General features: G+C 41.0%; 1 protein-coding gene across 1 annotated transcript; it reads left to right on the forward strand.

Moving 5' to 3' along the window:
* The first annotated feature begins 213 nt into the window (after nt 1-213).
* Nucleotides 214-15,596, forward strand: LOC144702787 (inter-alpha-trypsin inhibitor heavy chain-like protein). Its single transcript, XM_078574838.1, has 13 exons — nt 214-1,217; nt 2,643-2,795; nt 2,889-3,101; nt 3,225-3,314; nt 5,213-5,329; nt 5,813-6,082; nt 6,162-6,318; nt 7,553-7,630; nt 7,788-7,888; nt 8,812-8,979; nt 14,481-14,555; nt 14,769-14,861; nt 15,118-15,596. The coding sequence occupies exons 1-13, from the start codon at nt 840-842 to the stop codon at nt 15,445-15,447; spliced, it is 2,223 nt and encodes a 740-aa protein (XP_078430964.1). The 5' UTR covers nt 214-839; the 3' UTR covers nt 15,448-15,596.
* The last annotated feature ends 483 nt before the right edge of the window (nt 15,597-16,079 follow it).

The raw sequence follows: 16,079 nt of genomic DNA on the forward strand, positions 1-16,079 counted from the left end.
TCCACGATAACGACCACCGGAAATTCAAAAGTCGCCAACGGTAACTCGGTTATGGATCAATGACGCTTCGACACGTGTCGTCTTCTAGAAGCATTCCCGTGCGATCGAGCCGTTGGCGTGTCGTCCTCCGCCTAGATAGGATCAGCTTTCAGAGGAAGGGGAAGGGGAAAGAGACGAAGGGGAGGTGAGCGATCTCCTATAATCACCGGCGCATATTCCGACCCCCCTTCTTCTTCTTCTTCCTCCCCTCTAGTTAGGTTTTCTTTCATCCTTTCACTTCTGCGATCTCTCTCTATCTTTATCTATCTGTATATCTCTCTCTCTATATCTCTCCTCTCTCACTCTAGCTCTCTCTCTCTTTCCTCTCTCTCTCTCTTCTCTCTCTAGCTATCTCTCTCTCCTTCTCCTTCTCTCTCTAGCTCTGTCTCTCCTCCCACGAGCTCTCTCTCTCTCTAGCTCTATCTCTCTCCTTCTCTCTCTAGCTCTGTCTCTCCTCCCACGAGCTCTCTCTCTCTCTAGCTCTATCTCTCTCCTTCTCTCTCTAGCTCTCTCTCCTCCCACGAGCTCTCTCTCTCTCTTCTTCTATCTCTCTCTCTCTCTTCCCCCCCTCTCTCTCCCTCTATCTCTCTCTATTTCTTCCATCCTCTCTCTCTCTCCCTTTATCTCTCTATCTGCTTCTCTCTCTTTCTCCCTCTCTACACACATACATACACACACACACACACACACACAGACACACACACACATATATATACATACGTCTATACATATAGATATATCGCTCGCTGCAGAGTGTAGCAGGTGCGGAGAAATCGTCGGTGCGATCGAAGGCGAATTCCATGGAGGAGGAGTTCATCCGCGCGGTGGAGGACGGATTCAAGCTCTCCAAGCGCCTCCGCAAGACCAAGAATTTCCCTCCCAGGCCGCCCCCCGGCATGGATCGATCTCGATCTCTCCAGCCGTCCTCGCCGATGATCTACGCCGTGATCTCCGATCCGGCGATCGTCGACAACCCCGACGTGCCGAGTTACCAGCCCCACGTCTACGGAGAGATCGATCCGCCGGCTTTGATTCCTCTGCTGATGGACTGCGTCGCGTTGGAGGTGGATTGTTATCTCGATACGGCGTTGGTTACGGTGAAGGGCGCGTGGCGCGTTCATTGCGTCGCGGCGAGCAAGTGCTGCGATTGCCGGCTGGTTCTTCCGATGGGGGAGCTGGTAAGGTTGAAATTTCCATTTTTTTCTTTTTTCTTGGGAGGTTGGATTGTGATTTCTGGGAGGATTCTGTAGGTTTTTTTATTGATGTGATCAATTCGAGGTGGATTCATCTTTGGTATCATGTATTTGATTGATTTTTTGGGGGTTCAATTTTCTTTTTCTTCTTTTTTTGGGTGGGGCGGGATTTGTTTATCTTTGGATATCTGGGAGGATTCTGTCGGTTTTTTTCTTGGTGTGCTCAATTCGAGGTGGATTCATCTATGGTATCATTTATTTGGTTGATCTTTTTGGTGGTGAAATTTAGTATTATTTTTTTTGATGGGGGGGGGTTTGTGATTTACTTATCTTTGGATTTCTGGGAGGATTCTGTAGGTTTTTTTCTTGATGGTGTGCTCAATTTGAGGCGGATTCATCTTTGGTATCATTTATTTGGTTGATTTTTTTGGGGTTCAACTTTCTTTTTCTCTTTTTTTTGGGGGGGGGGAAATCGTGATTTTTTAAAACTTAATCTCAATTCTAGATAGATTCATCTTTGGTATCATTTATTTGGTTGATTTTTTTGGGGTCGAACTTTCTTTTTTTTTTTTGGGGCGAGGAGGGATTGTGATTTATCTTTAGATTTCTCGGAGGATTCTGTAATTTTTTTCACAGTTAAGCTCAATTCTGGTGGTTTCATCTTCATTATCATTTATTTGGGGTTGAAGTTTCTTTTCTTCGGTTGGGGGGGGTGTTGTGATTAATCTTTGGATTCGCATATTTCGGTTTCTGGGAGGGTTGCGAAGTATTTTGTGGCTTTGGACGATTTGTTTTGGATTTCTGTAGTTTTTTCTTGATGGTGATCTCAAATCGTGTATTTCGGTTTCTTGGAGGGTTGCAAGTATTTTGTGGCTTTGAACGATTTGTTTTGGATTTCTTTAGTTTTTTCTTGACGGCGAGCTCAATTCGAGGTGGATTCAATGCCATTGGTTGATTTTTTTGGGGTTGTTTTTTTTCTTTGGATTCGTTTGTTTCGATTTTTGGAAGGATTGCGATGTATGTTTATCTGGACAGCTTGAATCTAGGAGAATATATTGTTTTGTTTGTATTTCCAGTAGGATTCTGTAATTTTCTTCTTGATGGTAAACTATAAAATTCAGCAACCTTCTGATATATCCTAATCGTTTATGGCATCTAATGGTACCCTCCACCATAATCTTCATGTCCCTCAACTTAGGGTCAATTTGCTCTCCCTTTGTAAGTTGACCAAAGACCTTTTGCCAATATATTTTGTTTTAATTGGATTTATTTCAAGATTCCAAATCGAAAAGCTAAAATCGAATTCTATATTTGGTTCCTGCTCCATATTTGGTTTATTTTATTTACTTTATGGAAGAATTCTATAGTTTTTTTAATTGGTAAGCTTAAATCTTGGTGCTTTGGTGACAGGGTTCGGTTCTAGGTGTTGAGGCTGCGACTAGTAGAAGATCATACTCAACTCGAATGGGCTCCAGTAGTGATCAACTCTATACAGAGAAAACTTCAAAATCTGAAGTTTGTGGTTTCGCAAACCCTCAGATATTTTCCATAGTTATACCCAAGGTTTGGTAATTTGATCTTTTCTGGTAGAATCAGTCATCCCATTCAGTGTTATTATTGAACTAAATAGGACAAATTTCCTCTTTTCCTCTGAAGGTCACAGGTGGATCAATACTCACTATTTCGATAAGGTGGGTTCAGAAGTTGATATACAGTGATGGGCGGTTTTCTATTACCGTACCTTTCACCTTCCCTGAATTTGTGAATCCTTCTGGCAACACGGTCTTGAAAAAGGAAAAGATATCACTGAATATTAATGGTGGCCCCGGCAAAGAACTAATGTGTCAAACTACAAGTCATCCACTAAAGGTAGGGACACCAGTTTAGTCTGTCCACATGTCTTTTCAGCTCTTCTTAATATTGTCTACTATAACCTTCATTGTCAAAATTTACCGTAACATCTATTATTCTCATCCTCTTTTTCTAATGCAGGAAATAAGACGACAATCAGGCAGCGTGGGCTACATACACGAAGCAGAAGTCATTTCTTGGTCAAGAACAGATTTTAGCTTCTCGTACTCTGTAAGTTTTTTTGTTAGAAAAAAATTGATAAAATATATTTCTTTGCCATTAGAAGCTATTTCCTGGAAGTGGCCCAATTTTTCTGTCCTTTCTTTCTATTTCAAAGAATAGCACCAATTTAAATATTTGTAGACCCATCTTTTAAGGACAGCTAATAATGAATTGAATATTGTGTCTTCACACAAATCCTTGGCCTGCTATCCTTGATCCTCTGCAATCCCCTTCTCCTATGATCATCTCTCCATCACCCGACAATCAGCCAGCTTCCCTCTGGGTTGATCCCTCCCTCTTCTACCCTCTATTCTCTCTCTCTCTCTCTCTCTCTCTCTCTTTGTCTAAGAAATTTGTGGAGAATCAAATCATAGAAGTAAATGGATTCCAGAACCTGCTACACAACCCTCCACTAAGATTGGAAATACATCTTAGAAGTGACAATGGAGGTCATTTTCACAGCCAAAACAGCAGTTTCTCCATGCAGAAAGGAATGTTAAATGACCAAAAGTTATGGATCTGCAATGGGCCTGTCAGGTTGCTTCAATCAAGCTCCAGAACTAACAAAAATCACTTCCTCAATCAAGGCTTCTACACAGCTTTTCTAAGTTCACTTTAATTGGTGCGGAAGATGCAGAGGGGTGGCTGTTCAGGTTTTGGTGGTTGCTCATGAGTGAAGTTTTAGCGGCATGGAGGCTTACGGTATTTGGTTATAGTGAACAAGAAGGCACTGCCTTTCTTTATAAATTATCAAGATGATTTCTTTGCATCGTAGTTACTGAGCAGGCTTTTTGGCTTTTTGGTTATGATTTCTTTGCATCGTAGTTTCAGACTCTTGATCTGGGAATAGATAATTGGTCATGTCCGGGTGACATTTGGATGAATGTGGCTTACTTTTTACTTTTGGTGATAGATGCAGTTTTAATCTGTAGGGCCCACTGGCAGTTGACTGAGGTCAACTCTCATCTGGCAAACAAAAGCGACAACCTCCTTTGAAGAGGGTGTCTGCTCTTGATTCAGAAGTTGGCAGTGAAGAGATTTTGATATGTTTCCTATCACCCCCTTTCAAGTGGTATCTCCATCATTACATCCCTCTTGGGTCATTCTAGGTCTTTTCCCTCTAGGTTACTTTTCCCTTTAAATACATTTATCCCCTCCTCTGGGAGGGCAGCGAAGAAGTGATACTTTAGTGATCCAGTTCCCAATCTTTGCTGCTCCTCTCTGGGCAACATTCCCATGGAAGTTCTCTCATCCCCTCAGGCCGGCACCTAAACTCTATTCTCCCTTCTCTTCCCAAATTAAGAACTCAGGATCTTATCAAATACATTGTCAGTTATTTGTCCCATAGAAACTTATAGGCCCTAGGGATTGGGGATCAAATTGGACCCCAAACAGCCATCATGATCGTGTGGTCCACATAGAGATCTGATTGGTCTTGCCTATTGATCTGATCCGTAATCACGCTCGCTGCGACTAATCCCATCCAATCATGAGGACAGATCGTGATCAGATCGATTCAGACCAATCAAAGACTTGAAAAATTAATTCAAAGGTTTCAAGTGTTGCGAGGAGGGTTGGCAGCAGAACCAACTGGGGGCTGGTGTCTTTTTTGAGACATGTACAGTCATAATGATCACAATGCCCTGGATCCCGGTCAAACAGCTAATCTGATCAGACCACTCATGCTTGATTGTGCTCTGATTGTCTTCTTTTAGTGACGGAATCTATATTGTTCAAAAAATATAGCTTCACCCAAATTTATGTCTCTGAGTTGCACACATTTTGCCTTCTGTTGAGATATGAATCAGATGATTATTGTTTGAGATATTTTATTCTTGAATTCTTGAATAACTTTCTGACTCTCATTTATTTCTGACGTTTTACTACTTGTGATTTTCCTACTCTAGGTCTTGGCAAATGATATGTTTGGCGGCATACTGTTGCAGTCTCCTCGGTTGGATGACACTGATCAAAGAGATAGGCTCTGTCTCTATCTCTTTCCTGGAACTAACCATCAAAGAAAGGTGCTCATCTGTTTCATCATTGTAGATTTCAAATTCGATTATTGCATTTTCTGGAACTATCAGCTTTGTGATGCCAAAGATCTTTACTGGGTAAACGTTAATAGATATGCTTAGCATTTATTTTTTGTGAAATATCCTACTATAATTTTATTTATTCTATAGAATTTTGACATAATTGTGTAAAATATATCATGAAACGATGGAGGAGATCTCTCTATTTTTATATAATTTATTTTCCCTAAATTCTCCGGCTAACTCTTTCATCCGTAAATACTGTACCATGTTTTTCCCGATATTAAAAAAATAATTTACAGTAATATATCTTTTATTGGCTTTACTATTTACTCCAAAAATAATCACCCCAGAAGGTGGTAATTTAGTTTGTATTACAGCTATAAGATCATTTTCATTTTTAAAATTTTTATATGATCTTATCACCATTCATCACCCATTGATTCATGTGTCAACTGAAGACATTGTTAGGTTTTCAGGCAAGAAATTATTTTTATTGTTGATATCAGTGAAAGCATGAACGGGTTGCCTCTTGAGAGTGTGATTAATGCCTTGTCTGTCGCAATGACTGAGTTGAGTCCTCAAGATTCATTCAATATCATCATTTTCAATGATGCAACACGATCATTTTCACCATCCCTGGCACGTGCCACCAAGGAAACTGTGGAAAAGGCAATTTTCTGGATAACGCAAAATTGTGTTGCTTCTGGCCAGACAAACCTTTCGAAACCCTTGGAAGAGGTATATTTTTGGATTTCAGATTATCTTATTTTCCTATTATGAAACGCTCCAGACTTTTTAAATTTGTTTTTATTGTTAGGCTATGCACATGTTATCCAAAACCGCAAATGTCATCCCTCACATCTGTATTATCACCGATGGAGCCGTTGAAGATGAAAGAAGTATCTGCTCCGCAATGAAAGCTTATATCAGCAAGAGAGGCAAATTATGCCCTAGGATATCTACTTTTGGTATAGGTAATAAATTTTTAAAAATTCTATTGATAGTCCCGTTTCTTTTTTTAGTTATTTTTCCTCGTTTCATTGTTCATTGCTTGTATCTTTTGAGGGTAAGTTACGGTGATTGATGTCTTTAATATAGACTGCTCACGAAAAAGTCATAGTTATTGTTCAAAAATGCTCTAATTATGACAGCTCAGTATTTAAGTCCCTGTAATAATCTGTGTATGCAGACACTTAAATACCAATACCGGGTCAGACCAAATCCAGTTGTACCCTGTATTTATTTAGACCTTAAAAACTAATCCCTGAGCAGGGCATCTCATGTCTTCTTCTGACTGAGGACGAGGAGTTAACTGATATGAAACTGGGTATACTTTGCACTAAATTCAGCAGATACAATTTGAATGGCTTTGGTACTGAAGAAACTGATAGAGACTGTTAAGATCCCGACAGAATAAGTTCAATTCGGAAAGATGCAAATAGTAGAGAATTCGATGCAGAAGATCTTAACTCTGTATTCAAGATCCAATCTTTAAGCTTGTAGAAGAATTGAACAAACAACGTCTGCTGACAGTAGTAAGAAGAAAAAACAATTTTGAGACAGATAGAGTTATAGGAACTATTGTCCAAATCCTATATGCTGGTAGCCGGATCGGTCTCCAGCAACTCAACGCAGAGGAGGATCTCCTACTTGAAAGGGGCGAGTGAGTTACCACTTCTTGATGATGGATATAGAAAAACACCCCCCTCTATATATAGAGGGTCGTCCTGAGCTTTATTCAAAAACTCCTATGTGCTGCATCAGTTTGCACGTGCGGAGTTTGCTTTGCACTTCTTGCTTTGGTAAGTCTTCGTCAGAGGCTTATCAGAGACCTTGGAAGGCTGAAGAGAGAGAGAGAAACGATGTAAGGATAATAGTGGTAAAACCCTGTACTGGGCTCGTGAATCTCCTCCAGGATGTTCTCCCAGCTGATCCAACTTCTGTCCTCAAAACGAACTATGGTGAAGCCAAATGACAAAAAATACCTCTATAAAGTAGTTGAGGATCACATCTGAAAGATGATGGGACTGATTATTTTTACTCATCACTTCTTGGAACTTCATGGCTCATTGGAGTTTGGGGAAGAGAGTGTGATGTATTGAGACCCTAGGGTTTTAGGTGTTTTTCCTTGTATCTCACATTTCATTGTGAGATGTGCAATTTTCTAAAAATTCATGGACAATATGATGCTAACATTTTCCCTCTTAGGTTCATTCTGCAACCATTACTTTTTACGCATGTTGGCAAGCATTGGCAGAGGGCAATATGACGCTACTTTTGAATCAGGTTAGCCTTTGGGCTGGATCTCTGTTTTAAAATATTTTGTTTATTCACTTCTCTAATGCAGAAATTTTCAGTTGTAAAAAAAAACTGCCTCTTTTTATGTTGACTCTGAGCATGATCACAGTACCTTCCTGATGGAAAATTGAACTGCGCATTTCAGAATCGATTGGTATCCGGTTACAAAGATTTTTCAAGAGGATCACCTCTGTTGTACTTGCAAGTATAACAATTGATCTTTTGGATGAAGACAACTCCTTTGAGGTATGTTGGTGCCTAATTACTTGAAATTCTACCCTACTGTTGAAGATCTCAAAATAACGTTGATTGACTGTTTGCTACTGATGACTTTGGTGGCGCACAATTTTGTTTGTTTGATGAATGATGTTGATGAGAGATGACTGTTGTGATGAAAAATGAACAATTCGTCATCATTATCCCCAAATTTGACAAGGATCATGCTGAAAGAAATCCCTAGATGCTATTGTAAAACGCGAAAAATACCAATCCGGACAAGGTCAATATGACTGCATATGGAGAGATAGTATTGAACTTAGTACACCACCATTATGACATCAATGCCCTCAGTTTGTGGTGCCGGTCGCACAATTGTCCTGTGTTACAATAGCAAAGCTCCTTCTTGAACTCCCAAGACAAGGGACAAAGGGAATGAAGTGGAATAATAACCCAGGGGGAAAGAGAGAATGGAGAGAATGAAGAAGACAAAGGGAAGGAACAGAGATATGCTCTTTCACCAAAGCAATACAGCTTCCCAGAGGCTGTGTTTGTGTTGGGCTTCAAAGGGTGTAAAATCTCTCTAACTAAGGCTAGGAATGGCTCTAAAATGGGTTCATTCTGAGAGGCAAAAAAATAAAGCAAAAGCATTTCCCGTGTGCCCCCTTCTTTTCTGGGTGTTGACAAGTCAAGCTCCCCGTTCCCCCAATCCACTTGTTTTTTTTTGGGGGGGAAGAGGGGGGGTGGGTTGACACAATCTCGACAGGTTGGAATGGGTTGACAAGATGATGACATGATGATGTGACAATGATGAATTCGTCATTGAAATGACTCTTATGATGACGTGGATTTGTCATCATTAAGAATACCATGATTTCAATATTTTCTTGCTGTTCAAATCAAATAATGCCTGAATAATCGCAGAGACTGAATACTGTAAACTTCTTGTTTAGGTCTATCCGACCCATGTTCCTGATCTTTCAGTTGGATGCCCTCTGCTTCTTGTGGGCAGCTTCCTTGGGACTTTTTCAGAAAGGGTAAGGGCCAAGGGTTTGTTACCAGACATGACAGAGTTTTCTATTGATTTGAAACTGGAAAAGGCAACATTCCCGATAGAGCAGGTAGAACTACAAACTTTTTATTCCTCCTTTTTGTATCTTTGATTTCGAATAGATAAAACCACTTTTATCCTGCATTCTTGCCTTTGCTTTTGTCTATTTTCTCAATTATACAACCACTATTATTATCAATTTTATCTGTCCATAAGATATGATCTCTGGGCCCTCAAAATTTAAGAAGAATTCAGGATTAGCCTTTGTCAACCGATACCTTCTTTTTCTTATTTCTTGTTTTGATTTCTGTTAAAACCCTGAAACTCCCAATATTGTAAAAATGCCCTTTTGAGGTCCATCTTATTGGATCCATCGTATTGGGTCCCAGAGACCCAATAACATTGTAATCCAATATAAGTATTGGGGTTCTACGACTGAAAAAAAAAGAGAGGGAAGTTTCTTTGGAGTCTTTTGTCCCAGGCGGCTAGGGTTTAGGCAGGTGGATCAAGGGGAGCTTCTGAAGCTAACATGGTATCAGAGCATTGCTGAGAGTGATAGCCCCCTACTGTCTCCAGCCAGCTTGCTGTCCCCAACCAGCTCAGTGTCCCCGATCACTCTCTCATTCCGCACAGTCCAAACTCTGACTGTGTTGGGTCCTTGAAGGAGAGATATGGAGCATCTGAGGTCTACAATGGGTGACAGAGAAGAGAGAACGGGACCTGGGAAGAGTCAGAGCAGCCGTAGGAGCCAAGACGCCCACCAGGTGTACGACAAAACGACCCAGATAGTTTTCCCAGGTATTCCAGATCCATTGAGGTACGATGGCCTTAATGTTCTACACTGTTGCCAATATATTGAACTCATTTTGGAGGGAAAGGATCTTTTAGATCATCTTTATACTATTTGTGATCCAATGGAAGAGGGCTACAAGGCGTGGAAGAAGGAAGATGCTCTGATACGAGCATGGCTTTTGGGTTGCATGGCTGGAGAGGAATATAAAAACTTCTTGCTCCTGAAGACTGCTAAGGAGATATGGGATCATGCTCATAAAGGGAGTGCAAAAGGACGAGATTGGCGCATTTACAGCCTGGTAACAAAAACAGCTAACCTGGTGCAAGGAGAGAAGACTGTAGCTGCATATGCCAACCAACTGCAAGCCATTTGGAGAGAAATGGATCACTATCGTCCTGTTAAAAATCCAAATTCGGAGGAGAGAGGCTACGTTGTGAAAGACAGGCTCTACAAGTCTCTGATGGGCCTGAATATGGAATATGACGCAGTGAGAAGCCAACTTCTAAATAGAGAGAAGGTGCCTGACCTAGAAGAAGCAATCAAACATATGCGTGACGAAGAAGACAGACTGGGAGTAGTGTCAGAACCATCTGTGGGAGAGAATGGTACAGGCCTAATGACCAAGACTGTGCAACAGAAGCTGCCAAAGCATTCATCGTCCCAAGGAGATCACCAATCTCAAAAATGGCAACCAAGAGATGGACTTTTCTGCAAATACTGTAAGTAAGAAGAGGAACCACAACATCGATCAGTGCTGGAAGTGGCATGGAAAGCCGCCTCGTCAAGCCCAAGTGAACACGATTACTTCCCAAGATGTGGTAAAAGATGACTTTGAAGCGGAGGGCCCTGATGAGCAGAGACAATGTGTGAAAAACCCAGGGGATGAGATAGGAAGTCTCAAGGAGGAGATTGAAAGGCTAAAAGACTATGCTTGATCCTACATCCCTGGTTAAATCAGGTGACCATTTTATATCATCCATCTTCTTGTCATCATCTCATTTGGGAATGGACTGGGTAATTGATATTGGTGCAACGGACCATATGACTCCTCACCGGTCAGTCATCTTTCATTATTCACTATGTGATTCGATGCGAAGAGTGATTACTGCAGGGGGGGAAATACTCCCCGTTGTCGGAATCGGCTCTGTCTTTATCAGATCAATCGGATTTCTAAAAGATGTTCTACATGTGCCAAAACTTAAGATACATCTTATATCTCCTCAGAGACTGATTAAAGATATCAAATGCCCATTGATACTGGATTCTGATGGTTGTTTTATATTTGACAAGGTCCTCAACCGAAGGATTGGATCAGTTAAGCTGAGGAATGGGCTTCTCCAAATCGAAGATGATCCTGGTGGTGCCATGTTGGTGGGAAGCCCGGAACCAGAGCTCGAAGGCAGCAGAGAACCTGAGAAGTTGAAGCTGATCAAGTTGCTACATTTTCGTGTAGGACATCCATCCTTTGAAATTTTGGGGAAAATGTTCCCATCTTTTGTTAAACATGTCGATGCTACTAAGATGTTTTGTGATGCATGCCAATATGGGAAGCATAGAAGGGCATCTTTTCCTGAGACCAGTGAGCGAAGCAGCTTTCCCTTTGTGCTTGTCCATAGTGACGTATGGGGGCCATGCAGGACTCCCTCTATCACGGGAAAAAGGTGGTTCTTAATTTTAGTAGATGACTGCACAAGGACCACATGGGTTCATTTGTTCAAAAATAAGTCAGAAGTTCCCAGGTTAATTCAGGACTTTGTCCTTATGATCAATAATCAATATGGAGTCTCAATCAAGAAATTCCGCTCAGACAACTCCAAGGACTATTTCAACAATGTATTAGCCAGATTCTTCTTGGACCATGGCATTATACATGAATCGTCGTGTGTAAACACCCCCCAGCAGAATGGGGTAGCAGAGAGAAAAATTGGACATGTAGTGTCTACGGCCAGGACTTTATTATTTCATGGAAATGTTCCTACCCACTTCTGGGCAGATGCTCTGCTAACCGCAGTATATCTTATCAATCGGCTACCTTCTAAAAGATTGGGATTCCAAAGCCCTGTAGAGCTGATGGTTAAATATTTTCCAGGATTGAATGTGCACTCAAGCCTCCCTCTCAAGGTATTTGGGTGTGCAGCATATGTTCATATTCAAAGTCCAGGAAGTAAATTTTCTCCCAGATCTCTCAAGTGTATCTTCCTTGGTTATTCTCCAACCCAGAAAGGGTTCAAATGTTATCACCCTGGACTGGGGAAATTCTTTATCTCTGCTGATGTTACCTTCCAAGAAGAAGAGATGTATTATACTTCATTCCAGGAGAAGACTGTACCAGTGTTGAGAGAACTTGACGTCCAGCCGGAAATTACACTATTGAGGGATGTCTCTGAAGAAGACAGAGTACCAGAGATACATGATTCTGTTGATGAAAGCCCAGAACCTAATGGCCCTCAGGCAAATCCAAACAACTCCAGCCAGGAGCAGATGCAAAATGTCTCACCTAATGAGTCCTCTACAGAGCCACCAAGCATAGAAGATGATGGACAAAGGGAAAACTATATACAAGATGATGATTTGGGCTGGCCAATAGCCTTGAGAAAGGGCAAGAGATCATGCACCCAGAGCAGCAGGTACCCAATATCCTATGTTGCTAGTTATGAGAAACTCACTTCTTATCAAGCATTTATCTCCCATCTGGACAAGGATGTTATACCGAGTTCTGTGGAAGAGGCTTTGAAAGATTTGAAGTGGAGAGAAGCGATGGACCTGGAAATGGAAGCACTGGAGCGAAATAATACCTGGGAAGTGGTTCCAGTACCACAAAACAGGAAAATTGTTGGGTGTAAATGGGTGTATACCATCAAGTACCGTTCAGATGGGTCACTAGAATGCTATAAAGCCAGGCTAGTGACTAAGGGTTATACCCAATCATAGGGAATTGATTATGGTGAGACATTTGCACCTGTAGCAAAGTTGAACACGGTGCGCATATTGATAGCAGTGGCAGCAAAATCAGGATGGCAGTTTCAGCAGTTTGATGTGAAGAATGCATTTCTTCATGGTGATCTAGAGGAAGAGATCTTCATGGAGCTACCGCCTGGGTATTCCCCACAGACAGTGGAGAAGAAGGTTTGCCGGTTGAAGAAAGCACTATATGGTCTAAAACAGTCTCCGCGCGCATGGTTTGGCAAATTCTCTCTGGCTATGAAAGATTTGGGATATAAGCAAAGTAATTGGGATCATACTCTATTTCTTAAGTACACCATTTCAGGGGGGGTGGTAGCTCTGCTAGTGTATGTTGACGACATTATCATCACCGGCGATGACAAGGTATTTTCTGAGATATTTTCTGGGCATTGAAATTGCTGAGATATTTTCTGGGCATTTTCGACATTAAGTCTCTTGGTCTTCTGAGATATTTTCTGGGCATTGAAATTGCTTACTCTAAGGAAGCAGTATTCATCTCTCAGAGAGAATATACACTTGATCTGTTAAAAGAGACAAAAATGCTGGACAGTAAACCAACCGCTATTCCCATTGACCCAAATATATAACTTGGAAGCTGTGAAGATGATAGTTCTGTGAACAGAGATCAAAATCAAAGGCTGATTGGAAAATTGATATACCTAAGCCATACAAGGCCAGATATCTCTTTTGCTGTGGGGACCTTAAGCCAGTTCATGCAAAACCCAAAAGAAGCACATATAAACGCTGCTCACCGGGTACTAGCCTACTGAAAAGGTACAGTGGGACAAGGCGTGCTACTCAAGAAAGAAGGTGACATTTCTCTAGAAGTGTACACTGATGCAGACTATGGAGGTTCTGTCGTGGATCGGAAATCAACATCAGGGTATTGTTCATTCATTGGAGGAAGTCTGGTAACCTGGAGAAGCAAGAAACAAGACGTGGTTGCTAGGTCCAGCGCCGAAGCAGAATTCCGAGCAGTTGCCAAAGGGATTTGTGAGGCTTTGTGGATTAGGGGAATCCTCACAGATTTAAAGTTATCCCAAGACAAACCGGTCATACTACATTGTGACAGCAAGGCGGCCATCGACATTGCCCATAATCCTGTTCAACATGATCGTACCAAACATGTTGAGATAGATAAGCACTTTATCTGGGAGAAGATCGACAAGGGTATTGTGAAGATGAAGTTTGTGCCATCAACCAATCAAGTGGCTGATATCTTTACAAAAGGGTTGGCCGGGAGCACATTTGATAGGCTAGTTGGCAAGCTGGGAATGCAGAACATTTACCTCCCAGCTTGAGGGGGGTGTCAACCGATACCTTCTTTTTCTTATTTCTTGTTTTGATTTCTGTTAAAACCCTGAAACTCTCTTTTTCTTCTTTTTCGTATTGGGTCCCAGAGACCCAATAACATTCTAACCCAATATAAGTATTGGGGTTCTACGACTGAAAAAAAAAGAGAGGGAAGTTTCTTTGGAGTCTTTTGTCCCAGGCGGCTAGGGTTTAGGCAGGTGGATCAAGGGGAGCTTCTGAAGCTAACAGCCTTCTTTTCATAACATCACAGTAAAAGCTATGTATGGCAAAATAAAGATGAGGTCTTCATGCACACAACATAACTTACATGTTGTTGGAAGAGGAAACATATAGAAAATATTCATTGAAGATGTATGATGACCAATTTCATGTTAGATCGATATTGATGATGTGAAATCATGTGGAAGAGGTAGATCATAATATAAATAAATCCTAACACCTGGTTTTGCACTTTTCTCTGTCGGTCACCTTTATGGCATCTTACTTTCCAATCTGAACAGGCATATGCAAGACATCAAATCGATCATATGACAGCCATATCATGGTTTTCTGAGAGCAAAGAACTCGAACAGAAGGTCAGTCTCAGTTGTGATTTTTCATGTTGAAAATTCTTGAGTCTTGCACAATCATCCTTTCACTGTTTGATTAACAAACTATTTGCATTTTTTGGAATAATCATTATTTTATCACTTATGATTAAATTATCAACAACTTGAAACTATGAATTTTTATTTGGCAGGAAAATGATTTTTCCCTCATTTTTTTTAAAAAAATTGGTTTAATTTCAGATAATCAGGTTAAGCATTCACAGTGGGGTCCCATCAGAGTTTACTCTCATGTTCCTTCAAGAGGAGATGGACAAGGATGGAGCCCTTGGCCAGGTAGATCCTTAAATAAACATGTCAACTTTGACAATCCAGTTATGTTCAAACAGTTGTCCATTCCTAACTCAAATCTGTAAAAAAGATAGACAAATAATCTCTACTTGCTGATTAAAACATCACCTAACTTCGTCAATCATAGGACATAAGAAGTCAGCAAATTTTTGTGTTGACTTTGACATCACAGCAGAGGTACACAAACAGATGGTAAAAAGATCATTTTGATACGAATTAGTACAAAACTTCATCTTTACAGGGGAAGAAGAGAGTGGAGAAGCAGGCAAGTGTTAGGGAGAAGCCTTTGGTGGTGGGTGGGCTTAGGCTTGGATTTGGGGATGTTGCATCGACAAAAGAGAACTTGCCGGCCGGGTTGGTTGGCGGAGAGCCGCCAGAGATGACTGTGCAGAAGGCGGCCGCGAGGTGCTGCAGCGGGGTGGCTGACTTGTGCTGTTGCATGTGTTGCATTAAAGCCTGCTCCAAAATGAATGATCAGTTTGCAATTATCATGGCCCAGGTTGTCACTGCCCTCTCTGTCCTCGGTTGCATGGCTTGCTGTTCTGAGATTTGCGGCGGCAGTTCTGACTAAGCATTCTTTAAAAAAAATATGCATGTATATCTGTCTGTCTATGTGGGTCTCTTTTGATATCTATATTATATTATCTTGTATACGTTTGATGGATATCTTCAATTTGGATGTAAGTTGTGTGGATATAAATGAGGCTCGTTTTGCTGGAATTTATCCCCCATTGTTGTTACATAGACTGAAGTGGTTATCTAAATTATGGGTGTGGGCATGTTATGGTGTCCGGAGGTCTATACATGGAGGTCGATGTCAATTTCTTGTTCTCCGTGGATAGAGTTGAAATTTAATACCTTATGTAGCATTGTCTTGTAGTTCTTAGATTTGGCATCTGCAACAAAGCATTACTGATTGATACCTTGCAATATATTCTGTACTATGTTTGCTGTTGCTGTAGCAAATTCATACGTGTATGCACTAACTTGTGTATGTTACTAGGTTCCCAATCTCTCCATTATTTTCAATCCAGAGAAAATATGTATTAATCTTCTTCGGAGGGCAATATGGTCGTATTTGGCTCATTTAGCTTGCATCTCTTTTTGGATGGGTGGAACAAGTTTACACATCAAGTCCATGAATAAGTAAAATATGTTACGTGAGGTATTACATGCTTCAACAAATCAGGAATGGAGTGCTTC

Source organism: Wolffia australiana, chromosome 4 (assembly GCF_029677425.1).
Source record: "Wolffia australiana isolate 7733 chromosome 4, ASM2967742v1".
In the NCBI taxonomy this organism is placed as follows: domain Eukaryota; kingdom Viridiplantae; phylum Streptophyta; class Magnoliopsida; order Alismatales; family Araceae; genus Wolffia; species Wolffia australiana.